The sequence below is a fragment of the Hakea prostrata genome, chromosome 11, assembly GCF_041222555.1.
Source record: "Hakea prostrata isolate BN-2017 chromosome 11, UWA_Hpros_2, whole genome shotgun sequence".
Taxonomy (NCBI): Eukaryota; Viridiplantae; Streptophyta; class Magnoliopsida; order Proteales; family Proteaceae; genus Hakea; species Hakea prostrata.
The window spans coordinates 8,286,860-8,313,854 of record NC_142610.1 but is presented as its reverse complement, the minus strand read 5'-3'; the positions used below and the strand labels follow the sequence as shown (position 1 = coordinate 8,313,854).

The 26,995-nt window shown below is 36.8% G+C and overlaps 1 protein-coding gene and 1 non-coding gene across 2 annotated transcripts; one reads left to right on the top strand and one right to left on the bottom strand.

Moving 5' to 3' along the window:
* Positions 1-10,802: 10,802 nt before the first annotated feature.
* Positions 10,803-15,266, bottom strand: LOC148999903 (wall-associated receptor kinase 2-like). Its single transcript, XM_089140501.1, has 3 exons — positions 14,366-15,266; positions 13,608-13,802; positions 10,803-11,983 (listed from the first exon to the last, which is right to left on the bottom strand). Exons 1-3 carry the CDS (start codon positions 15,264-15,266, stop codon positions 10,875-10,877), a joined length of 2,205 nt encoding a protein of 734 aa, XP_088996627.1. The 3' UTR covers positions 10,803-10,874.
* Positions 15,267-18,020: 2,754 nt separating this feature from the next.
* On the top strand, positions 18,021-18,114 carry LOC148999902 (small nucleolar RNA R64/Z200 family). Its single transcript, XR_016170903.1, has one exon. It is a non-coding gene; the product is annotated as a small nucleolar RNA R64/Z200 family (small nucleolar RNA).
* Positions 18,115-26,995: the final 8,881 nt, after the last annotated feature.

Sequence of the window (26,995 nt, the reverse complement as noted above, 5' to 3'; positions counted from 1 at the left end):
TTAGAGTACAGGGGGATGGAGCAATGGCTTGATTCGTCACTCCTGTTGAAGTATTTGAATCATACCTAATTTATGTTCTAATGCTGTCTAACTTGAGCTTCAAGCATAGTCACCTTCATAATTTTTGTTTGAAATCTCATATTCACTTTTGCATAGGAGACATGGAAGTGTGTATCATCCATATTCAACCATCATAGGTTATATAACTTTAAATAAAACAATTATAAAATTATTATTTTTGAGCTCATCTTGCTCCTTCTTCTTTTTCTCTTTTTATTTTTTTATTTTTATCACAACTGTCATATGTAATTGAAAGGATTCACTAGAATGGACCAATCCAACTATATATTATTGTGAAAAGCAAGTTAGGCTATTGTAACCCTTATGATGTATTCGTATATAAAAAGTGAATGAGTGATATCATATCAATCTCTTTTTCTTTTTGGGTAAAAAGTTCTATCACATAAATTATGTAGACCAATAAAACAAGCTACGTAAAGTGGTATTCTGACATAATATTTGGATGGTGAAGACAAGTGGAATCCAAAGGAATAAAGGAAAGTATCAAAAGATTAGAATACTATATTGATTGAAGAAAATCTCAAAAAAAGTTATGGATGGGGTTGTTTGAAGTCCTACAATTTTATTTGAATATTTTTATGGTACGTTTTCTTGTAAATAGATTAAGTGCAAAGTCTTGAAAACCGGGGTTGGCAAAAAAAAAAAAAAATAAGCGAAATTGAGCTGCAAGACATTTAGGATTCAGAACTCAGTTTTTCTCTCTAAGTTCATTGCTTCATCTCTACAGTTTCTTTTCTCAAACTCATCATTTGATAGACCTAATAGTCGATGGATGGTCTTTAATATTATATTCTTGTTCCTTTTAGACGCTTTACTTCCAAGTTTAACAATGGAGTGATGGATTCTGACAATTATTTGGAAACCATGTTAATGTGTATTCTTTCTTTTTTGGTATTCAAGACCCTCCTTTTGGACCTTTTAAAAACTCTTCCTTATCCAAAAGGTTTTTGAATCAAATAAAATCAATCTCGTGTGTGGTGGTAGTCCCAATTCTTCAGTTGGGTTCCAGAAAGGGGTAAGCTTTGAGTAGTGTATCGTTCTTCTGATGGCCCTCGTTTAGTTCCTTATCTCGTGTAAATGTACAGAACTGAAATAATGAAAAGTCTAAGTGACACACATGGACTTTATCTTATATTTATATGAGAAGAAATACATAAATTCATAACCAAGGCAAAGGCCTGATTACCCCTTCACACCCTCGTGCAAAGTTAAGGGGCCTTTCGATGACCTTGAGTTTCGAATGTAGGAATTTAAACGGCCTAGATGAGAGACCTTGGGTGAGAACATCAGCGGTTTGTTTAGCAGTGGAGACATAGTGAACTAGCATCTCACCTTTGTAAATCTTATACGTACAAAATGGAAATCGACCTCTATGTGTTTAGTGTGGGCATGAAAAACTGGATTTGCCTAAAAATATGTAGCCACAATATTGTCACACCATAGGACTGGGGTAGACAAAGTAATGCCCAACGCTGTGAGTAAGGATTGGATCCAAGTGAGTTCAATAGTAGCCAAGACCAATGATGTGAAATCCTGTAGAACCCTAACCTGAAAACCCATCTTGCAAGACCAAGAACTTGAAGTGCTTGTAGAAGGCAGTTGTGGGCCATCCAAGTTGAGACCATGGATTTAGGAGTCGAGCCCATGGATAGGGATGATGAAGGAGATGACCCAGTCACTTTAAAAGACTTTGGGAGGAGAGATAGAGCCAACCCGGATGGTTTTGGAATGTGGATTTGGCACGCACAAAAATCGAATTTGGAAGACCCCAATGCCCAAGTAAATGTTACCATTAATTAGTCAAGCAATTTTAAAAGAGTCTCCCAGTTGAAGCCTGTCAAAAAGACCCTTCGGATGACCAAGTTAAAGGGGGGGGGGTCTCCCAGAGGCGGTTGGTCCAGTTGATTGACCACTTCCATTTAGAAAAGGGTATTTTCTAGATTTTCACTTTGGAAACCTATTTTACTGTTCTTTTGCCTCACAAAAGAATTATTTTTCATTGTTGGAGGTTGAGAGCTCAAGTGGAGAACATTATTTTTGGTAAAATGCTTGAGGATTTTGGAGTGTCGAAGCGCAAATCAAGTGTTTGAAGGCATAGCACGATAATACCCTTATTCTTCCTTTTCCAACAATCTTTTGAGGTATTTATGATGGACTGATCAAATTAATGATGGAGGTTGTATGATGTTTATCCTCATGTTTCCCAACCCCATTGAGTGGTAGATTATGCCAATCTCCCCATTTGAGTTTGATTTCTCATCTCAGAGATGCTCATGGGAAGCCTCTCTATTAACATTTGGGATGATTGCAAAAGGGTTTTATTGGGAGTTGTTGGGTGTGTTTTTGGGTTGAGTTTAGTGTTCTAATGGAGCTCCAAAGCCCCCTCAAAGCTGGGATTTCATTTGAGCATGGGAGTGAACTAAGCCATTTCACAGCCCAGGGGCGGTCGACTGGGCCTTCTTTGGTCTAGTCGGGTGGCGATGCTTGGTGCTTGTCTAAAATTGATTTCAAATTGTAATTCATATATTCTACTTGTAATTCCTAGATCTCAGGTAATTATTTAGCTTTCCAATTGTGAAGATTTTGGTTTCGTTGGAGACACTGACATTGTTGACAGGTGAGGATACAATCTTTATATATTCTTGTATTTAATTTGTGTTCTATCTTATGTTGTTATGCTTGTTTGTGTGTTTATACGACTGATGTTGTCGGGCATGCATGCATGGGTAGTAACATGAATTTATATTGTATTTGTTACTTTGTTATTTTATTTTCAAAGTAATCAATCGTTGGGCATGCATGCATGGGTAGTAACGTGAAATTATATTCTATTTGTTGCTTTGTTATTCTATCTTCAATTATAATCATGATTATAATATGATGGGAATGGATGGATAATACATACATCCATATCTTACCCAGGGCTTTGGGTTTGCCTATTGCCCTTGGTACCTTGCATTTCATATGGACTTTATCTGCATAAGCTCTAGGTGTTTAGGTGTCATCGCTCTTTCGGTAGAGGTATTGAAGCCGAGTGACCCGTGACAACGGCATTTGATTGTGGCTGCTCAGTAGCCTACTGGAGTAGGTGATGGGGCACAAGCAGACTATGTGTCATTCATAGTAGAGTTGCGTATAATAAGGGGCTCATGGGCACCCAATAGCCTATCGAAGTAGGTAAGGAGACATGAGGTAGCCTATGTATTATATATGGATGACCATAGGGTTAAGGGAAGCATAGTCCAAGTTGGTTGGTGTCATAAAATGCAACGTCTCCTGGATAAGTAAGGATATAAGGCCAAGTTGGTTGGTGCCATAAGAAGGATATCTAAACCTAGCATTACATGATTATGTAGATGACCTCTTACTTTGGGCTAAGAAGTCCCCTAGCATGCATCAATTCTCATGCCAATGGTCATGGTGAGAGAATGTGACCCTAATCCCTAGCCATGGTCGTTGATTGCATTGTTACCCCTATACCTTGGTCGTGATGCCCATTCGATTGATGCGGTATGGGTCTACGTGAGACTTCCTAGAGGAAGCTGATGTTATATTTTAATATTTGTGTACCTACATAGAGACTAGCATGGTTAAATTCATAGGTACATGCTCACATTTATATTACATCTTTACATTTCATTTGCACTTGATAACTTTATACATGTGTTAAATGCGTGGTATATGATATTGTTAACTTTGCAGAGTTTGTTAGAATTCATTATGTGAGATCCTCTAAAATCCTAATCCTTTAACCAACTGGTTTCAAAACCGCCAACCTAGAGCTTGAGTAAACGACAAATCTAGACCATTTGAGTTCAACTCGAAGGTTCAGAAATGGAACTCATAAAAGTGGATGACCACGAAGGAGGAGGAGAAGATCAGTCTAGAAGGCAATAAAAGGGAGGTTTTGACATGTTGAGAAACTGATGCTAGAGGATTCAAATGTTAAGGTAAACTATACCATTCATCAGACCTTGAAAATGAGCTTCCTACTCTGCGAAGCCCATTAGAATCGGCCTTCGAATGAAGGAGATAGAGGGCTAGTCGATTGGAGCCAGTTGCACGGTTGGGTTGACCGCCCCCCACCCAAGTGAGGGTCAAATTCAAGATTTCGGGTTTAAAATAGAGTCAGTAAAAAAAATCATTGTCACATGGGAGTCTGTGTGTGCTCCGAAGTGTGAAGGCGGGTTGGGTCTTCGTTGTTTGCCAAATGTCAATTTTGCTTGTCTCTGTCAGTTGGCCTAGCAAATAAAACATAGTAACTCTTTCTTTTCCAGATTCTTGAGAAGAAAGTTGATTGATGACAAGGAGAATTTGCGGAATTCTAAGGTTCGCTCTTCAATTCGTTTTGGTCTGAAAAAGGTTTGGCATTTTGTTGCTTCTCATGAGAGATGGGTAGTGGGCAATTGGACAAAAATAAATTTTTAGAAGGATCATTGGTTAGGAGACTTTACTGTTGCTGCTCATTTGGAGATTCCTCTCATTTTGGCCGACAAGTTGAATCTTATAGTGGCGGACTGCTTTCTTGATCAACAGTGATGTTTTATGGGGGTGCAATCTCCTCATTTAAAAGAGATTTTGGTGTGTGTCAGTCTTATCCATCTTCCTGTTGGTTTTCATGAAGATATTTGTCATTGGATTGGTACTGTTCAAGCTGAGTTCTCAATGAAATCAGTTTGGGATATGCACAAGAAAGAGAGTGCGGTTGTGGATTGGGCGAAGAAGATTTGGAAATTGAAGTTATTTCCTAGGCAGCAGATTTTTTGTTGGTGGATTTTCCATTGGAAGGTCCCTGCTGATGCACTTGTCATGTCCAAAGGAATCTCTTTGGCTTCACGATGTGGTATGTGTCTAAAGGCTTCTGAAGATATTCCTCATATTTTTCTTCTTTGCTCTTTTGCTCGCAGTTATTGGGAGGCTTTGTGTTCTTCTTTCAGTGTCAGTTGGAAGCCTTCCTTTTCTCTTCAAGATAGTTATAAGTGGTGGTGTCTGTAGGGTAAATCTTTGTCTTTGGGAAATATGTGATTTCATGGCTGCTTCTTGCTAGTATATTATCTATGGTTTGCTCATAACAAATATCGATATGAGGAGGTGCATCTGTTTAAAGATTGGGTTTTGCGTCAGATCTTCTTTGATCTCAATTATCATGATTATGTTCTTGCGGATTTTTGTTAGCACCTACGCAGATATCCTCCGCACAAGCCCTAGGGTGCTCCACGTGTTCTCAAAACTAAGGAGCGGTTGAGATGTGTTGAATGAAATTTTATATTTTAAAAGTCTTAAATAATTACAATTTGTTGCCTCGAATTTCCTTAATTTACAAACTCAACCCAGAATTATTCAGATCGAACAAAATCCTAAACTTCGCTTCAAATGAAATCCCATCTTCAAGTACTCTTTTGCTTTGGACCGTCCTTCTCCTTATCGCTTTGGATTGCCAAGTGGTCCAAAATTCTTCGAAGTCGTTCTTCTTTGAGTACTCCCAATCTTGCCATCCCAACATTTAAACTGGAAACCCTAATTGCGTCCAAATCCTAAATAAAGCCAAAAACAAACATCAGCAAATATGTCTTGGTTGAGATGAAATCAACTTCAATAAATCCAGAATAAAACTAAAAGGGACGATCTGAAATAGGGTTTCAATTCAAAATGGAAACAACTATGAATTTCCTAAATTAATTTGGTTTTCACAATGATGGATCTGTAACAGGAAAACTTGATAAGTATCAAAATTTGATGTACCTTTAAGATATAATTATCATTAGAGGAAGAGGAAGGTTTAACAAGCAAAGATGAAGAGGAAGGGAGAACCCATTAATTGCAAAATATTCCTGGGAGACGAACACCCCAACCTAGAACCCATTAATATATTGCTCGAGAAAATAGACACCAAAAATTGAAGATGCCATTGCCGAAGAGGAAGGTTGCGCCGGTTTCCAAAGAGGAAGGTTGCACCGGCTGCCAGAAAGGAGGGTCGCTATACGGGTTGTTTGAATGCTAGGGCATTGAGCGTTCTTCCCAACTTTAGATTTTGAAAACAGGGTTGTAAAAATGGATGTAATAGATAATGGGGGATTGAGATTGTAAATTTAATAAGTTGAGTTATTGATGACGTTTTAAATTTACATTTTTACCCTTATAAACAACCGTAGGATTTACTTTTGCCACATGTCACAAGGAGGCGGCTGCACGGAGGATATCCGCGCAGCCGCCAACAAAAATCCAATGCTAGCAGAAAGGTTTCTCCAACGGTGTTTGCTCAATTGCGAGTGATGGGTCTGAAATTTCTATTAAGAACACTCTTCTCCTCAAGAAGTTTTCTGGGTTTCTCTTTCTGTAGGGTGGGTTAAGTTAAATGTTGATGATTGTTCGTTGGGCAATCCTAGTATGGCTGGTGCAGGTGGTTTGGTTAGGGATGAATCATCAGCTATTGTGTTAAATTTCAACACCTATTTAAGTATCAAAAATCATTTTGAGGCTGAAATGGAGGCCCTGATGTAGGGTATAGAGTGGGCAATAAAGTTTGATATTCAACGTTTATGGATAGAATGCGATTCAATGGCAGTTGTGGTTTTAATTCAACAAAGGAAGATTCCATGGATTTTTTTGCAGCACTGAAGAGGTGTTAATTTTTTTCTTACTAGTCATCCTTGGAAAATTTCGCATTATTATAGGGAAAACAATCCTGCGGTTGATTTCTTGGCAAATCCGGCAGCGAGACGGGGATCTTTAATTGTTAATATACCCTGGACAACATTGATAAGGAGTGAACTTGATTTAGAAGCTTCTGGTCGTTCTCGTTTCAAATTTTGATTCGTTATCTATGATTATGTGAGTTGGATCCAGTGAGGTTGGGTGTATTTGGGGGCAACTGATGTTGCGGGTTTGAGGGATGGCTCTTTAACTGTATGTTTGTAATTTTTCTTTTCGCTTTTTAATACAAATGATCTTTTTAGCAAAAAAAAAAAAAATAGAATACTCTCATATTTTCTAGGATATTAAGAATATATATTAACTAAATTAAATTAAATATATAATAGAATATTTATGACTAATTATATTGATATATGAACCCACATTGCAAAAAATAGTATGGGTTTGTGGGTGTTGTTTTTTAAACTTAATATTGTGGGACAATATATTTTAATGTATTTTGTAAAATAAAATTTTATATTTTAGTGCATTTTATTAAGAAAATATATTTTAATGCAAAGTGAAGCACTTTAGTGAAAGTTGGACTATTTCAGACTCTTAAATCTAGAATTAGGGTTAGTAAATAGTTATTTTAAATTTATAACAGTAAAAAAAAAAAGTTATTTTTGGTTGATTGAAGCCCAAATCCACATTAACCAAACAATGTTTCTGATAGATTCAAGTTCCATGTAACTAAACAGTTTTTTAAAGTAGATTTAAATCTCAGACTAATCAAACAGTTTTTCAATTACCAACCTAATTCTAGAGAACCAGATTCTGTTGAACACTGATTGCAAATCTAATCTAGATTCTATAGAATCTGTCAACCAAACGCGTACGTAAGTAAACCTTGTGCTTACACCCTAGCCTAAACAACTCCCACTTTGGATCACGTGGTGTGACATACATACTAGGATATCACTCCTTTTGAAATAAGAAAGTCACCTACAAAATATATTCTTATATGAATCGTTAATCAATAAATTCTTATGTGAATCTTTAATCTAACTGTTGGGAAAATTGTCTAACCTGAGTTCCAAGCATAGTCACCTTCAAAATTTTGTTTGAAATCTCATATTCGCTTTTACATCAAAGGCATGGGAGTGTGTATCTTTTTTTTTTTTTTTGTTTGCCAACCCCGGTTTCCAAGGCTTTTCCCTGACTAATCTGGTGTTCGACCTGGGTCGCACACCTGGTTGTGGTGGGTGATCTCCCAACAGGGGTTTTTTGCATCCACAAGGTTTTGATACCGAAACTTTGCTTAAGCAGACCAAGCTGCTTACCACTTGGACCAACCCCCGTTGGTTGGGAGTGTGTATCTTCTATGTTCAACCGTAGGAGCTTATATTTAACTTTACATAATAGAACTATAAAATTATTCCTCATGAGCTCGTCTTTTTTTTTTTTTTTTGGCTGGCTCACTATCTAAAATTATTGAAAGGGTTTCACTAGAATGGACCAATCCAACCACATATATAACATGAAAAACAAGCGTTAGGTTATTGCAATCCTTAGGGTGTATTCATATGTAAAACGAGAGTGTTTTTCATATTATTCTATTTTTCTTTTTTTGATAAAAATTGATATCACATAAGTTATGTGAGACCAGTAAAACGACCTACCTAAATGCTACTTTAACATAATTTTTAGATAGTGGAAGCCAAGAAGAATTCAAAGGGATAAAGGTTAATGTCAAAAAATCAAAATATTTAAGTGATTGAAGAAAATTTCAAAAAAATTATGGATGGGATTGTGTGAGGTCCTACATATATATAAAAACTTATTTTAATACTATTTCAATATTGTGATGGCATGTATTCTTGAATGATTTTGTTTCAATGAATGATTCTTTTATTAATTAAAACGTGTTTAGAAATTTTGGGCAGAAAAATGAATTTAGAAAATGGAAAGGTCGCTAGTTAGACCTAGTTGATATAGAAAATTTTATCCAATCCATTTCTGACATCCATTTCCTTGTAGATGTGTAACATGTGTCTCAACATCCAATCAAATTGTTGAAATCCTTTTATAAGTCATATCAAAGAAGTGTGATTAATTTTTTTAAAAAAAATAATGTGACTTGTAAATGGTCCTCAACATTTTGGTGTTGTTTTGTTTGAACTTTGGTCATTGATGAACCAGATAAATTTCCGCTGTATGATCCAAAGTCAAATCCACAGGTCTTTAGTGGGTCCGGTGCACATTAATTAGTCCTATTGGTGTTTTTTTATTTTTATTTTTTTGGCAGGGGGACTCCTATTTTTTTTATTGTAATACTTGTGCTAATTGATATATTCAATTCTTCACCAATATGTACAAGTATACAATGTCTAAGCAAAGGTGCAAACAATTTAGCTCCATGATATTGACCTTAGGTGTCCAACGTCAGCTATGTGATATGGGTGCCTAAAACTAAACTGACGCTAGTAGGTACCTTTTTAAGGACTATATTTGTAGATCTTGAAGAATTACAATTTGCGATCCCAAGCTATATAAGGCCTAAGCAAGACTTGATAGATAAATGCAAAAATAACAACAATAAAAATTGCATAATTATCTCACCCAAATGGGGTTGACTAATGGTATCCTAAATCTTCACAAAAGTTTAATGCAGGACCATCCTAAATGATCCAAGGCCTAATCTCACGAGCATCTTTTTCAACACATCCCTAGGAACTTTTGGGCCTTCCTTGCTTTGAACTTTCGTCCAATCTGATTTAACCAAATCCTAGGTGGACACTTAAAGTTCTCTCAGGTTTTGGGTACAAGGCCTAAGCCATGCATATCCTATTGTTCTTTTTAGTATATCTTTAGGCAGGGACTCTATTTTTTATTGTACTACTTCTGCTATTTGGTTCCTTCAATCTTCACCAATATGTACAGTATACAATGTCTGCTATTTGCCAGGTGCTGTGTTGACTAATGATATGTGCCTAACCCAGTTGTACTAGCCTTTTAAGAGGCTATATTTGTAGATGCATAAGCCTTGCAAATCATTGCACACCAAACTATATGGCCAGGCAGCAAGATTTGATAGATAAATTCAAAAATAACAACAATAAAAAGCAGTCTTATCTCAACCAAATGGGGTTGGCAACATGGATCCTAGTCTTCCAATCAGCTCTAATCAAGACCATACTAGATCCAAGGGCTGGAAAGCCATGGGAGACATCTTTCCTCGACCACGATCTCCAACTTGTTCTTTTGGGACTTCCTACCTTTCTGATTCCTCCAATCTAAATTAAGCTACTACTTCCTATATGGACACTTAAAGATCTCCATTTTAGATACAAGGCCTAAGCCATGCATATCATTTCTCACTACATCTTTAAGGTTATTTTATGACTACCTCTAGCATTTTGGTTCATTCAATCTAGATTAAGTCACTCCTCCCTATAGTGACGTTTTAAAGGTCTCTATTAAGGCTAAGCCATGCATATCATTTCTCACCAATTCTTCTAAGGTTGCTCCAACTCTGCTACTTAGGTCTTTAGTTCCATTGATTTGGATTAAGCCAATCCCCAATACAAGGGCATTTAAAGACTTCCATTGAACATGGGTTTGCATGCCACCTTGAATGACTTTTTAATAACTTATCATTTATCAGAGCTACTCTAGGACAAGCTCCAATATAAACATTCTTTACTTTATCCATCCTAATTTTGTGAGTCATCTTTTTTAACATCCTCATTTTTGTAATACTGAATTTATCTATATGATGCTTCTTAATAGCGTAGCCTATACATCATACATCATAGATAATCATACTATATAGCTATAATTTTATTTTTTGATAAAGATATTGTTGTAATAGATCAGCAATCAATGTATAGCTAAGGGCAGAAAATGCAATGGTAAAATTCTCACAAGGTACATAACCACTAGAATACATAGCCTAGATAAAATCTCAACGAAAACCATATGTTGAAGCTTCCAAACTATGACTAATTCTCACATGATTACTATATCACATCATAAAATAAAGATAGATCCAGTCATTTCAAACAAACTCACAAACATAGAACATGCATTACCATTATCATTTTCACAAGTATCATAATGAACGAAGCTATTTCTAATTATCCATTTCAAGAGCTGGATCAAAAGAGACTCGTGGACTGTCCACCTAGAGAAATGTCAGTCTCTTCCAAAATATGTTGTGATGTTTGTTGCTCATAAATCATCTTCAAAGAATCAAGTTCCTTTGCAACTTCCTTCATTGTAGGCCTATCTTCCCTTCTATCTTCGAGGCAGTTTCTTGCAATCTCAGCAACTATCAAAAACTGTTGGCTATTCCCATCATCATCTTTTATTCCATCATCAAGAATATGAAAGAGATTCCCATTTTTAACTGAGGATGTAAAAACCCTTGCAAGAACCATCCATTCCCCGGATCCATCCAAAAAGATTGGATTTTTCCCGGTTAAAAGCTCTGCTAGAACAACTCCAAAGCTATAAACATCACTTTTATCAGTTAGTTGGCCAGTAGGCCAACATTCTGGGTCTAAGTATCCATAGGTCCCTTGAATTTCTGTTGTCTTTTGAGTTTGATCCAAAGGAACCAATCTTGAAGCTCCAAAGTCAGATACTTTAGCATTGTATTTATCATCCAGTAGTATATTAGAAGACTTTACATCCCTATGATAGATAGGAACCGAATGAGAATAGTGCAGATAAGCCAATGCATCTGCAGTTTCTGCTGCAATTCTTAATCGATTCTCCCATGAAAAAGTAGCTGATGCTTTTTTCTCACCATGGATCAATTGGTAGAGGGTTCCATTGGAGATGAACTCATAAACTAACAAAGGAACTTTTGTCTCTAGGCAACAACCCAAGAGTTTCACCACATGCCTGTGATTGATCTGAGAGAGGATGTCAACCTCATTTATAAACTGTATAATCTGGGTTTGATCCATAATTTTGGATTTCTTAATGGCAACAATTTTTTCGCCAGGTAAGATTCCCCGATATACTATGCCAAATCCTCCTTCGCCGAGTATTTGATTCCGATCAAAGTTCTTGGTTGCCCTCTTCAGCTCTTTTATAGTGAAAATCTTGGCAATATCTTTGACCCCTTTGTATGAAGCTATTTGTTGTTGTAACAACATACCTCCATTTTGTTTGAAGAATTTAAGCAGACGTCTTTTCTTAATTGCCCAATATATCAACAAAATGAAGCAAGGTAGACCAATGGTGCATACGCTGACTCCTGCAAAAATTAGAAAATAGATGTTGATCTTTTGCACCTTAATTTGGTGGCTAAGAGTAGAAAAAAAATGTGTATGCATTCATGGTTACCACTTGACCTCCAAAGTAGAGAGAAAGAGAGGGTGAGAAGGGGCGAGGGGGAGGGGTTGTTGAAGATCCCAATCTAGCCTGGAGATTCCAATTGGAAAGATCCAATTTGACTCCAAAAAAACTCATACTCTTTTAGATGCCGAATTGTAAACATATAAGATTTAAGATCAGATTGCATATACTACCCCAAAGTAGCAAACAATGATGTACGGTGTGTTTGGAGGGTAATACGTAATTTGATCATTAAAAAAAGGGTTTACTGTAGTTTGTTTTTTATTTTTTTTGTTCAAGGCCCACATTATTTAGAGGTGTTCCTAGGATATTTTTATTTTTATTTTTATTTTTTATTAAATATTGTAGGTGGGGAAGGGGAGTATTAGGAGCAAGATTAGGGTTTTTCACTTCTATGTTACAAATGCAACTCTTGGCATTTGAGATATGGTGGACAAACATCTTAGAGCTGTATTTTGATTTCTTCAGCTTCAAAGCGAGCATTGCATAGCTTTGCTCTAGACATAGCATCTGGGTGATTCATGTTATTCTTGTCTTCTACATGTGCATTTCCATTTTTAATTCTCATCATGTTGACCTATAAGTAAGAGTGTTTTGTCACAGTTTGGAATTATTCTAGTACTTTATTGTTGTTCCTTTGTGTACATCTTATGGCAAAATTCCTTGACCTATATTTGACCAACTTGAGTATCCACTTTAACCCTCTCTTTTTAGGACGGGTAGTTCCACCACTATGGCTAAATGGATATAAAGGATTTTAGGTTTATATTGCAGCAAGTTTCTTTTACCCACTTAATTTTTTATTCATTGTGTCATTTCTTCTTCCAATTATAGTGAAACCATCACAAGACTTTGCTATGGATGTAGCCTTGAGGTGAATCATGTAAATCTTATCTCATACATGTGTGTTTTCTCTATTTTACATTCTCGATTTGTTGCCAACCCCCCTTCCGTATGATTATTTGGTTAGAGTTTGGAGTTATTCCAGTCCTTTTTGTTGTTCCTTACTATACATCCTAATGGCGAAGTCCCTCAACTCATGTTTGACCATGACTTGAATACCCATTTTAACCCTCTTTCTATGGCAGTGACTGAGGTCGGGAGTGAGCGGGTAGGATGTAAAAGAGTAGAACATAAAAAAATTGGACCACCAAAGGGCTGGCTCAATTTTCAATGACCAACAATTTTTAGTGAAGAAATCATACAGTCACTCTTCTTGATGGGAATATATAATAGTCCCCTATAGAAACTCCCTTTTACTAAAAAAAGAAAAGATGATAAATTATCATTCTCTCTTGACAACTAATAAAGCCAGGGTTAGGGGTACCTAGTGTAATCTCAAATTTGAATAATAATAGGTGTAGTTTTCCACGACTTGAGGGCATATATATGTAATTTGCTCAAGATATAAAGATGTAGACAGAAAGAAATTTGGGATGGAAATAGATAACTTCTTTTAACAAAGAAGCAAAAGATAGGTAGATGCACTGATGGATGATATTGGAGAGATAAAAGATAGATACCTGCAATAATGGGTATGATATTGCTATTCTTACACCCGCTTCCTTTTCTTTGTGCACCATAAAGAGAAGATCCACTTTTCCAACCATCACCATAATAGCCCAATGGACAGTAGCACTTGTAGCCTCCAACACTGTTCTTACATTTAGCATTCTCACTGCAGTTATGAATACTTGCAACCTTACATTCATCCACATCTTCATGATCATCATCATCAGATTCAATGCAGCACCAACAATATATAACAGCAAACAAGATTGTCCGTTAGTGTTCAGCTATTTACCAAACACTGTATAGTTGGTTAGAAAAAACAAGTTAAAAGCACATTAAAAAGAGATTTACGTGGCTCATATGAAGGTTACATCCATCGTTGAACAGAGATGGTGTATCACTATAAAGAAGAAAAACAGAGGCTACTAGTCATTTTCTACTCTTCTCAACTCGCTTTTAGAGACTTATTAGGGTAGAAAAGGTGAAAACTCTATTTAAACAAAACGACCAAAATGCCCTTATAACCAAAAAGTCTAAATCAGCAAGATAAGACCTCCAAACAATTTGGAGCCCACAACCAGTCATTTGGAAGAACTTGAAATTCTGAAGGAACCCATAGCCTAATTGGCAAAGACCAACGTGAAAAAACGACTACCCAGATATATTTAGGCCATGAAAGTGAGCCCTGAAACATTTTACAGGATGACAATTAGTTTTCACCACAAAGAAGTGATTAGAGAGATATGAGAGGTTTATATGGATGGCTTACCTTGGCATCCGTCTTGAAGATAGGGGTTTCCCGAATAACCTTTAGAACAAGCACAGTTGTAGCCAATGCCATTCTTCGAGACAACACACTCACTTCTATTTCCGACGCATGCATAGGCAGTCTGGTTTTTCACAGCTTGTTCACAAGTCTTCAGTTCAATTGCCCAGTCATAGACAACAGGAACACGTGGCACACCATTTTTTATATATTTAGAAGTGAAGTTGGAGAGATATGCGGTTGTGAATTTGAACCAGTCAGTTTGAACGATGAAACCATAGCTGCAGGGATTGAAATCAAAGATCCCTTTGTGATCCTGATAACTGTCAACGGTCAAATTGAAGCTTGCAAAGCCCTTTGGAACTGAGGTCTGACAACAACCTATGCCGGAGCAAGAGCCATTGATCACGTCTGTCTTATTGACGCACAGCATGTTACACCCACTCATAAATGACCGGCCATTGTAACCGGTGATTGTTGCATTTGTGTCGCAACCCAGAGCTGTGAACTTGTTCTCAGTGTCTGAGACAGTGAAGAAGCTGTCGTTGGTAGATGTGAAAGCAATTTCGCTCCAAATAGTGGAGTTACCAAGCTTGTCGTAGCAGTCGAAACTTACACTAGAGAGTAGAGTCACTTGCCCTTCAAATGACATACTGATTAACTCCATGTTTTTGCCCATTATCACTTTTGGAGGCTTGGAGCTGTGGTTGCAGAATACTTTAAAATCTGAATTGTAAAAACAAGCTTCATCATCTCCCGATAAGCCAAAGGGGTAGGGAACCAGAATATCACCACAAGTAGAAGTGCAATTGGGCTTTTTCCGTGGCATACTTGACGTTGCCACATCTTGCCATAACAAGAAGGTGAAGAAGAAGGGAAGCAACCTCAGGAGAGGAGTATTCATGGTTGAGCTTCTTTCCCAGTTGATTGTATCAGTTCCTTGAGTTCTCATCTTACTTCAATGTGCCAGCTATGTTATTTATGGATGGATGCATGAATTCAAGGCTTCAATAAAGGAGGAGAGAAGAATGTTATCCTCTTTCTTTTCCGAGGGCTTGACTTGACTACTCATGCATCAGTATTCTCAAGTCATTAAGATAAACTTAAGCGTAAATTGAGTATTACCTATGGAGGTTTTAAAGCATTAACATCCCATTTTATTTTTTTAAAATACAAATACTCTAAAATTAAATTTTTATTGAATATATTAGTTCAATTTGACACTGAAAACTATTAAGTCACTATTTATTATAAAGATATTTTTTTGAATTGAAATAAAATAAACAGTAATTAATAGTTTTTAATGAAAAAATTTACCAATAAAAATTTAATTTTGAGGTCTCTGTATTTTTTAAACATAAAATAAGGTGTCAGTGCAATAACGCTTCCATTTTAAAGTGTTGGTGTAATTTATTGTAAAATTAAATAATTTTAAAAGTTAAAAGAAATTTTTTTTTTTTGGTAAACAAAGTTAAAAGAAATTTGAACTTTATTTACTTTGTTCTTATTTTTCCAGATAAAAATTAGTACTTCAAATTTTATATTTTTAATATATTAAAGAACATTGAAGGCTTTTGCATAAGCTGAGTGTTTTGACAAGTGAATCTATTGTTTTGATACCTTGTTTGATTACAACATAAGCCGCCCTGTATAGAAATCCCACCACACAAACCAAATTGTCACAGACAGCTATTAGACTCTTTCTGGTCACAAAAAGAATTGTCCTCCTATTTTCAGCATGTTTTTTTCCATTACATTACTAGGGAAGGTAATTTGTTTGCAAATTTTCATGCTAAAGGAGCTTCTAGGTTCTCTTTAGTTCGGTCTTGATGGAATGTTCCACCTTTGTTATCATTAATACTTATTTGTCTTTCAATTAACACAAATTTTAGTGTTTAACAAAAAATGATCACAAAAAGTGGAGAGCAGAGTGGAATCCTACAGCTGCCTTTGGGTCCAGACAAAACTAAGCCTGCCTCGTTGAACTAAATGCTTTTGAAACCCCATATGTTATCAGTTGGGTGGGTCTCTAGTGAAGAAAATTTGAAGTTCATATTGTTGTTGACGTTATTCCAGTTTCTTCAAAGAAGCCTTGGCCTTGGAGTTGTTTCTAGAACACTAGACATCTCAGGAGGGAGCCAATGCTGTATTTGCATTCTTTGCTTCCATTGCTATGAAGGGCGAGAAGAAGTACGGAAGACACGTCACTTGAAAAATCTTGGGAGCTTGGAAGATAATGCATTCGATAGCCATAGTTGCCAACAAATCAAGGCTGCTAGCCCCGCTCGATGACCTTCGATGACCTTCTTGATAGCCATAGTTGCCAACACCCAGACTTTCGAAGTCATGAATGATCCAAATTCAAACATAATCCTTGTCCATATCCAATACTTATCAGGAGTTTTATTTAAAAATAAATATGGTTATATTTGAATATATTCAATTTACATTCTATTTTAAATAGAAGATTTGGGATTTGAGAATCATTAGTTCTAGAAGATTTGGGATTTGAGAATCATTAGTTCAGTTCTTCTCTTTTAAGCTTTAGATTAGACTGGAAATTTTCTTCTAAGTGAGACACCAAATAAAATTATCTGATAGAAAATTAATAAAAATAGAATTAAGATATTTTTGTGTAAATATTTTGATTATTTTTTTAGAGTTGATGATGATTTCTCTAACTTTTTTTGCGAGATTATTTTATTTTCTAAAACTAACTATAATGTCATTTGTCATTGTCAATGTCATTTGTATGATCATAATTTAACTCCGGTTTCACATTATTCATCCCAATGCTTTTGGCTCTATGATTATACTTAATGATTGAGCAGGCACGAAAAATAATAAAACCGACAATTGAAGTCAAGATGACAACTTAATAAAATTGAAAAATTACTTTTTAAGTAATAATCTAGGGAAAAAAAGGAAAAAAACATAGAAAAACACAACCGAACAGGTCCATGGACACTTTGATGCTTATTTGAAATCAAGTTTAGAGATTTATCACAATTTGACCATGCATGGGGAATCTGGATCCTCACCCCGTCAGGGTAGCATAGAGTGCTCCCCGACGGATTTCCGACCACACAAAATAGTGGAGCCCATGTGCTCCCCGTCAGGCAGCTGATCCGGACTCATGCATGGTTGCTATGCATGTCAAGGCATTATGGTATAAGTTACAATTATTAAACATATATTTTTTTATTGTAATCTTTTTGAAGAATAATATTATTTTAATTAAATGAAAAGAAGCAAAAAAGAACCAAGATTTGACTTCAACAATGAGATACCACAACGGATCCTAGTGATAAACAAGAAAGAAAGAAATTTTTGTTAATAGGTCTATATTTGGGGGAAAATATTATATTTCCTTAAAATATGATGCATGTGGATTTTGTCACAATCAACCCTTAGTGGGTGAAGGGATTCCTCCTTTAACCATCTTCTACATACGTCTCATCCCTTCCCTGCCTACGACCACCGCTGGAAACAGTTCTGCCGAAAAAACCCTCTCATTGATTACAACCCTATTTGGGCGATATATTGATATGTCTTTCCAATGTGCTGACATTATTCAAAGAATGAGAGCTCCCAATTTAGGGTTAGCCTTTTTTCTCTTTCCTTTCTGGTTTATTGCTTTCGTACTTCACTTTTTGCTCTCTTGCGGTGATGAATTATGAATTATTCACATGTCAGACTTCAAAGATGTTTAAAAAGTCTATGAGAAGACAATTCATTCTTCTGAGCAAGAATCTAATGAACTGATCCTATCCTTATTAAAACAAAACTCAATCTGAATTAGTTTTGAACTATTAACCTGTCAACGATCTGGATATTTTTCTGATTCTTTTCTTCTTCCTTATCTGGATTTCGAAACCCTTGGTGTAAAAGATGTCAAGTGTAACGAAAGATGTTTGATTTCCCTGCTCGGTACCAAACCGAGACACTTAGTGACTCAAACCATATCCACTGTCATCCTGCAACTTGAGCTGGTATCACATGATCTTTTCCAAACACAGATCAAGAAGCATTGTGTATTTGAAGATGCTTCACACCTAATAGGATAGAAACATTGGGAGCTAAACCAGAAGATACATCGAATGATCATAGATAGACCATTTATAAATGCACAGGAATACCAATATTTATCAACGGTTGATTCCAATCAAATGTTTGTTGGTTTTTTTTGGAAAGCCACCGTCACGCTCACCGCCTCTGTGGGAGATGAACAAGAGAGAGAGGGTTTTCCGGCAGGGATGATTTCCAGCGATGGTAGGGGAGGGGTGAGGTGTAGGTAGAAGACCATTAAGGATTGGTTGTGAGAAAATTAAAATGAAGGTAGATTGGTCATTATACTATAATAAGGGCATTTTGCTTATTTTACACTTCTACGTAACTGAAAATATAACTGTGGGTAACTAGTAATTTTGAGTGTAGGTGCCATATAATTTAAGAGGTAATAACGAGTGGTCAAGAATTTTACTCTCTTTATAATGAGTGTCGTATAATTTACTCTAATATTTTGTTTCCTTCACCTAAGAAAGGTGCGAAATATCAGTGAAACTTAACGTTTCGCCCTCTATCGAAACCATCGAAACTGTGAATTTCGCCATTGTCTCGGACGAAATTTCGAGCAAAATTTTTTTAAAATCCAGCAATGATATCAAGTGATTTTTTCAAAATCCAGCAATGATGTCAGTCTGTCACCTGACTCACCTTTACCCAAAAGGCCAAAACCCACTTTATCTCTCACGATCTCACCTTTACCCAAAAAGTCAAAATCAGCTTTATCTATCAACCTAACGTGTATAAATGTATTCATTTGTTTTTATCTTTAACCATGCTTATTGGAAATTGAGCCTTATCTTTTTCTTGCGTAGTTCAAGTTATTCGAAATCATCTTCCATCTCTCCAGTGACTGATTTTTTTTCTTCGGTAAATTTGCTTCTTTTCATATATACAAACCAGAAGAACTTATTGTTGGAGAAACGAAATTTTTCGTGGTCCTCTACCAAAGGAACTTCTGCCAAAGCCTAAGTTGTATTTCAAGGTTTCTTGGTAGCCAGATTCTCCTTCGCCTCCGTTGCTGCACAGAGGAGCCCATTGCATTAGAGAAATAGAAGAGAGAAGGAGAAGAAAAGTACAAAGCAGCAGCGGCCACTATTTTTTAACGGGCGAAGCTTAGGTTCGGTGATATATCGGCGATTTTTTGCCATTATTTCGCTGATTTGCAAGAAAAGCGCCGGAAATCAGCGATTTTCTAGCAACTTGGAGCAGATCTCATTTCGCCACTCATCGAAATGCCGGAAATTCTGAGATATTTCACCAAATTTCGGCGATATTGCATACCTTGTATATTTATAGCAAATCAAAGGACAAAAATGCCCTTTAAGCAACGCTAAACACATATGCATGTCTCCTATATAAGAGAATGATAAAAATGCCCCTATTATATAGATATATTCTAACACACTCATTTCCATTTAGTTTTATTAGGGATACCCTAGCCGCCACTTCATCTCAAGTTTATACGGCTAGGGTTGCTTCCAAGAGTTTCATTGGTGTTAGAAGTCCCACGACTGATCAAACACTAGTTACTATATTCAAGGCTTCCAAAAGTTCCACTACTTTGGAAGTCCCACAACTGTTTAAACACCAGTTATTACATTCAAGAAGAACTCTACAATTGGTACTCATAAAGACTCTAGTCAACCCAAAGAAGAGTTTGATACTCATTGGTACAAAACCCTAGTCAATATTTTATGTAATCTAAAACACCTACCTTCATGTAAACCAAAATACTATAACTCAAGAGTCCTAGAACACTGAGGAAGAAGGACTCTATTTCTATATAAAGCCTTGTACTAACTCCTTGTAAATTTAATGTGAAATAATTCTCTCTCTCTCTCTCTCTCTCTCTCTCTCTCTCTCTCTCTCTCCTTCAACGTTTCTCTCTTCTTCTCTCTTTCTCTATTCAACTATCCTTTTCTAACATGGCATTAGAGCACCATGTTTTTTCTTCCCCCCTACATCGCTTTGCTCCCTCAACAATCAACTGACCATCAAGCTCACGGACAGAAATCACTTACTATGGAGGTCGCAACTTGTTCCTCTCTTGAAAACTTATGACTTATTTTCTCTTGTGGATGGCTCCTCTGTCTGTCCTCCTGCAACTACAATCATTGAAGAAGATTCCATTCCTATATGCAAACTGAATCATGCCTACAATTCATGGATTTGTCAAGACTAACTTCTCATGTGTTGGCTTATTGTCTCGCTCACACAATTCGTTCATGCTCAAATAGGTCAATGTTTTACCACCAGAGCAGTCTGGCTTCTTCTTGAATCAATCTATGCCACACCACTACAGCAAAGATTATGCAACTTTGCTTTCAATTACAAAACATGAAACTAGGTAATAGTACGATTCATGATTATCTTCTTCGTATTAGGCATACTATCGATCAACTTGTGGTTGCCAATAAGACTATTTCAGATGATGATATTTGTCTTCATGTTCTCATTGGATTGGACCCTGATTATTTGGCCTTTGTTGCTTCTATTACAACTTGTGGCATCCCTGTCACTTTTGTTGGGTTAAAAGGAATGTTACTCACTCAAGAAATTCGTCTTAAGGATGATTTAGCCTATGACTCCTCTTTACCTTTGGCTAATCTGGCTCAGACTGGCAATGCTCGCAATTATCGTCCTCCCTTTTGAGGTCGATCGCACTACAGAGGCAGAGTTTTTCATGGACGTTCTTCTAGCTACTGTCCTCCACTTCTTGCTACTCCACCCTCTACTGCTGGTTACAAACAACAACAATTCTCTCTCATTACTTGTCAGATTTGTGATTGTCACGGCCATAAAGCTCGTGATTGTTATCAATGCTACAATCATGCTATTCAAGGTATAGCCAATGCTCCTCCCTCTGGGCATGTTTTCGAACTCTCTGGAGGACCTTATACAGACAACACTTTGTATCCTGACTCTAGGGCTACACATCATATCACCAACGCCGTTAACAATCTTCAACTAGCTCAACCTTACACTGGTTTGGATAAGGTTCTGGTAGGTAACAGTACAGGCTTGCCAATCACTCACACTGGTACTTTTTCTCTCCCTACACAACATTCTGGTTTTTCTCAATAAAGTTTTTCATGTTCCCTCCATTCAAAATGTCACACCCCACCCAGCCGGATCCAGTCATACCCGAATGCTCGTGGGGGTGATACACCACAAGATCTAGGTTCAGTGACAAATCCATACAAAACATGATATAGCATAATTAAATTGACAAGAATAAATCAAGTTCAAGTAATAAATTATCAAAACTAAAATAATGGTTACAATTATCCATTACTTCAAAATAAAAGTATTACATCAGAGTTTTGAAAAGAAAAGAGGATAGTTTTATTCGCAGCGGAAAAATAAACTAAACTAGTTCTCTAATGGAATCCAACCCAAAAGAATAGTCTTGACACTGGCATGAAGCTCCATTTGCGTCCACTTCTTCTTCAGTCACTCATTCACGAAGATATATCGGCAACAAATCCTCCATTTGGAAGAAGTCTTCATAACCTGCAGTATAATCTAATAGAAAAAGATATATAAAATGAATGAATTCAACGGAACTCAATGAGTTCAACAGATTTTAATGAGTTCAACAGAACTCAATGAGGTCAACTCAACATCATATATCATGCATTCATTCATAAGATTATATACCACACATATAACATGAATATCGATAATGTAATTAATGACAATAATATGATATCTGAATAGTTATGATATTATGCTCCTAATTCTATCATGAAATCTTTATGGTAGACACGCATTAAGTCATACACCAGTCTTCTTTAGGCAGTCTTAGTCACTCTTCCCTCACGACACTCAAGCATGTATGTTGGGTTCTCTGCGGTTGTTGGGTAAAGTCCTACCAAGCCATGGTTGGGGATTAGATCACTACTCTCTCACATCACCATTGGTATAGGATCTGGCGCGTGTCAAGGATAATCCTAGGCCCAATGCAAAGTCATATGGTCTCGTACTACATAGGGTCCGAATACTTCCCCTATGGCACCAACCAACTCGGTTCAGTGTCTTTTTCCACCTATGAATGGAATCCTCAACGGGAGGCATCTGTTGGATCCCATTCATTTACCCAACGATTATCCACATATAATGGACAGGATGTTCTCCATGTCCTCTCATGGGTTGGTTACTGGTCTTGAGCGCCCATGAGCCCTTACCTATTATATGCAACCCTACCTCTCTATGATGATAGTGGGTCTATTTGGTACATAAGACCCAACCACTAACATCACGGGTTAACCGGCTTCAATACCCATGCCGAAAGGGTAGTAGTACTCATGAGTTTATCTAGCCAAACATTTTTAAACATGCCCTAGGTATGTCAACCGGTAATCAGGGAAAATGTCAAGGGCACCATAAGAATGCGTCCCATACCACATCCACTTGTGTCCAATGACAGAAACGCCAAAAGGGCATTCCCCAATCCCCAATCACAGTCTAAGCAATCACATAAGGTTACTAGGGCAATGGATGAGCCCACAACCCTAGTTTGCAACATAAAATAAAAGGAGAAATTTAATTTAATATCATTCATATATTTTCAAAACAATAATTTAAATAAAAGAAAAACTCAATCAATTTAATCTCATCCATCTCATACATTCTCACATCACCATTTAAAGAATATTAATAATTAGAAGCAAATTTATTTTCTTACCTGCTAAAACAACCTAGAGGGGGGGGGTGATTAGGTTGTATCTAGTGGATTATCCCAAATTCTCGGTTTAATTGCAATTTCAAAGTAAATTAATGATTTAAATGAAATTAGACACTATCAAGCAATTACAACACAAGAATTTATAGTGATTCAACTTTACAAGTCTATGTCCACTCCTCTCTTAGCCTTAAGAGAGTATTAAACTAATGAATCTCTTTCAATACAATGGGTAGAGAATCAAACCCTTACAATCTTTGTTATGGGGCAAGAGTACCCTTTACAATCTTTGTTTATTAAGTAGGACAAGAGCACCCTCTAACAAATTCTAATCAACCTAGACTAGAATACCACAATCAATATGAGTATAAGAAGTATTGGATATTACCTAACAAGGAGAGTGATACTTTACCCCTTGTGTGAATGTGATGCAATGAATGAATGCTTCAATAAAGGTAATGCATCAACAAGAAATCTCAATGATCTTCTATAACTCCAAGCTTGACTCTAAGGAGTTTGCTTAATGACTTTGGAATTTTCTTCAAAGTTGAGTGGAGTTGGAAAGTTAGTAATCAATGCAAGATCACTTTAGTAGTTGCTTTTTCACTTAAGAGGGAGTAATAGCTTTGTTGGCAAGATTCAACCCCTCAAATGGGGGTGGTTGGGCTTATAAAGAAGTCCAACAATTGCTTGGCCCAACCTCCCAACAGATATAAAATTTCAATGAAATTTTACTCCAGACGGTTGTCTGTCTGCCAGACAAATGTCCGTTTAAAAAACTAGCCGTTTAAGTTAAGTCAGGACCAGATGGATGACTGTCTAGTCAAATGGTCGTTCGTCTGGCTTAAGTTGTCACGACCCTAGTTTTCACATGCTTGGTGGGGCCCACATTATGGACATTTAACTAGGGCACGTGACGGTTCCTTCCTTTATCAACTTGTTTATAACTACTAAGACAAAATGCTAAACTAAACATTCTCAAGGGCAAAGTAGATAACATGTTTGATAGTTTGACTCATAAACATATGTACACAGTCTAAAGTCCTGTTATGTTTACATTTGACCTTTCAACAGTGTCTAGTAAAGTACATACGATCTCAAAGGAATATATACATTCACAGTTCAGTTAAACCAACATCAGTTGCAACAAAAAGAAAAAGGTTTCCATCTTCAACTTTAAAGGTACTGTCAGGTGGCAACACCCTTGCCCTTATCATGTATCTGAGGACCTGTCAACATTTTCAATAGTGAGCTTTGCAGCCTAGTAAGCAATATAGACAACCATGTAAGTAAGTCAGGCAATTCATTATGCGTCAATTATCACATCAAAATCATATAACATTATGCATTTCAATTTTCCTTTCATTTATGTTATCTGACATTATAGTCTTGAGCCTAGGCAAATCCAGAGGATATACATTTCTCTTCACCACCGAAGTGGCTTCTAGGCACAAGGCCTTGTACACCTCGTGGATTGCCATCGGCACACACTCACTCTTTTCACTTTTTAGTCTTGCTTCATGCTCTCCCATTTGGGTACATTAAGCACCAGGACTTACAGAAACCATTACATTTTCATTTATTTTTCTTTTACTCTTTTCATATTCAATCCACCATTGCGTTACCATGCTCTGTCTATCTCAATGTATCTTTTTCATTTCAATCATCATTCAGTCTCATCTGAACATAGTTCATGCAATTCAATCATTTAAATATGAGAGCATGATAATTCTACATTTAATAAGCATGAGCATCATTTCAAATTCATGATTAACAGTTCAAGAATACTATCAGCATTCTAATTCAAGCAGTTCAATCAAGTCATTGAGCTGTCATCCAATCCCATGCATTCTTGCACAATACACAAAGACATATATCATGCACTTTCCATAAATTGCATCAACGAATACATAAAATAGATTTTATGTTATCATGTGAATGTTACATTCTACTAAAGGGAATCATCCACTTAACATACATAGGTTGGTCAATATCACTTACCTGTTCCAATTCCATGCATGTGGGTCTTGACCTAGGTTCCATTAAAATCCGCTCTTCCTCTTGTATCTCGAACAACTAATGGCTATTTCGAATAAGTGAGAGCCAACAGGAAAATTCCCCCTTTTTTTATATCATTTTGTCTCTCCTCTTCCTTTTCTTCCTCTCTCTCCTCTCTTGTCCTTCTCTTCTCTCTACTTTTTCTCCACTCCTTCTCTCTCCTTCTTCTGTTCTTCTCTTTTTTTCTTTAATGTTCTGCAACTGCAACTACACGTTCCTCTTTCTCTCTCCTCTCTACCTCTCCTGTTGCTTCCTCTAATGACTTCTTCTCCCTTTCTTACATCTTCACTTCTTCTCTCACCTGTCTTCTCTCTCTCTAATTTTTCCATCACCACTTCACTTCCATGCACAAGTAACCTTCAACCTTTTAAGATTCTCTCTATTCTCTCTCTTTCCTTTCTCTTACCTCTATTTTCTCTCTATCTGCACGTTTGTCTCTTCTCTCTCTTATGCTCATCACTTCTTCTCCCTGTGTATTTATTCTCCAGTTACACATAGAAAGGAAAACTCTCAAATTAACTCTCTCCTTGACTCTCCATTTCGCCTCTCTCCTCTTAAATTTTCTGCAACGTTTTCTTCACTCCACTTTTCTCTCTCCTCTCCTCTCCTCTCCTCTATTTCTCTTTCCTCTTACCTCTCTTAAAGCCACGCAAGTGGGTGGGAAAGTGGGAGGTGTCAGTGTGTCACCTCCTCCCTCTTTCCTTCCTCCACTCATGACTCACCCCAATCCCCATTTTTTAAAACCTATACCTCACCTACCACCCTAGGTGAGAGCCTCTCTCTCTATCCTCACGTTCCACTTCTTGTCTCACCTACTACACTCTATAATGCCCTCTGTACTTGGAAGTCTTTTTCTTTTCTTCCATTTCTCTCACTTTTGTTATGTCTCGCGCACAAAGGCAATAAGAAAAGTTTGTTTTCATCTTAAATCTCACTTTTAACACCTCCTCCTTCATAACTAGTGTTTGATTAGTTGTGGGATTTCTAACAACAGTGGAACTCTTGGAAGCAACCCTAGTCGCATAAGCTTGAGATGAAGTGGTGGCTAAGGTATCCCTAATAGAACTAAATGGAAACGAGTGTGTTAGAATATCTCTATATAGCATGGGCATTTTTGTCATTCTCTTATATAGGAGACATGCATATGTGTTTAGCAGCTTGAAGGGCATTTTCATCCATTCATTTGCCGTAAATATACAAGTTACACAATATCGCCGAATTTCCGGCGTTTCGGTGAGTGGTGAAACAAAACAACAGCCGAAAACGAGATCTACTCCAAGTCGATGGAAAATCGTTGATTCTAGGCGCTTTTCCGGCGAATCAGCCAAATAATGGCGAAAAATCGCCGATATTTCACCTAACTTGAGCTTCGCCGTTGAAAAATACAGGCCGCTTCTTTCTTGTACTTTTCTTCTCCTTCTCTCTTCTATTTCTTCGATGCAATGGGCTCCTCTGTGCAGCAACGGAGATGAAAGTGAATATGGCTGCCAAGAAACCTTGAAATACAACTTAGGCTTTGGCAGAAGTTCCTTAGATAGAGGACCACGGAAATTTTCATTTTTTCAACAATAAGTTCTTCTGGTTTGTATATATGAAAATAAGCAAATTTACCAAAAGAAGAAACAAAAGTCAGTCGCCGGAGAGATGGAAGACGACTGAAGGATAGATAGAAGATGAAAGTTTACACCGTTCATTTCGAATAACTTGAATTGCTCGAGAAAAAGATAAGGCTCATTTTCCAATGAGCAGGGTTAAAGATAAAAACAAATGAATACACCTATAAACGTTAGGTTTATAGAATAAAGTTGATTTTGACTTTTTAG

Excerpts from the sequence above, each read along its gene's own strand:
- LOC148999903 (XM_089140501.1), bottom strand. The coding sequence starts at position 15,266 with ATGAATACTCCTCTCCTGAGGTTGCTTCCCTTCTTCTTCACCTTCTTG. Across the intron at positions 13,803-14,365 it reads TCTTCAAGACGGATGCCAAG|ATGTGGATGAATGTAAGGTT; the intron begins GTAAGCCATCCA and ends ATGATCATGAAG. Across the intron at positions 11,984-13,607 it reads TATCATACCCATTATTGCAG|GAGTCAGCGTATGCACCATT; the intron begins GTATCTATCTTT and ends TAATTTTTGCAG.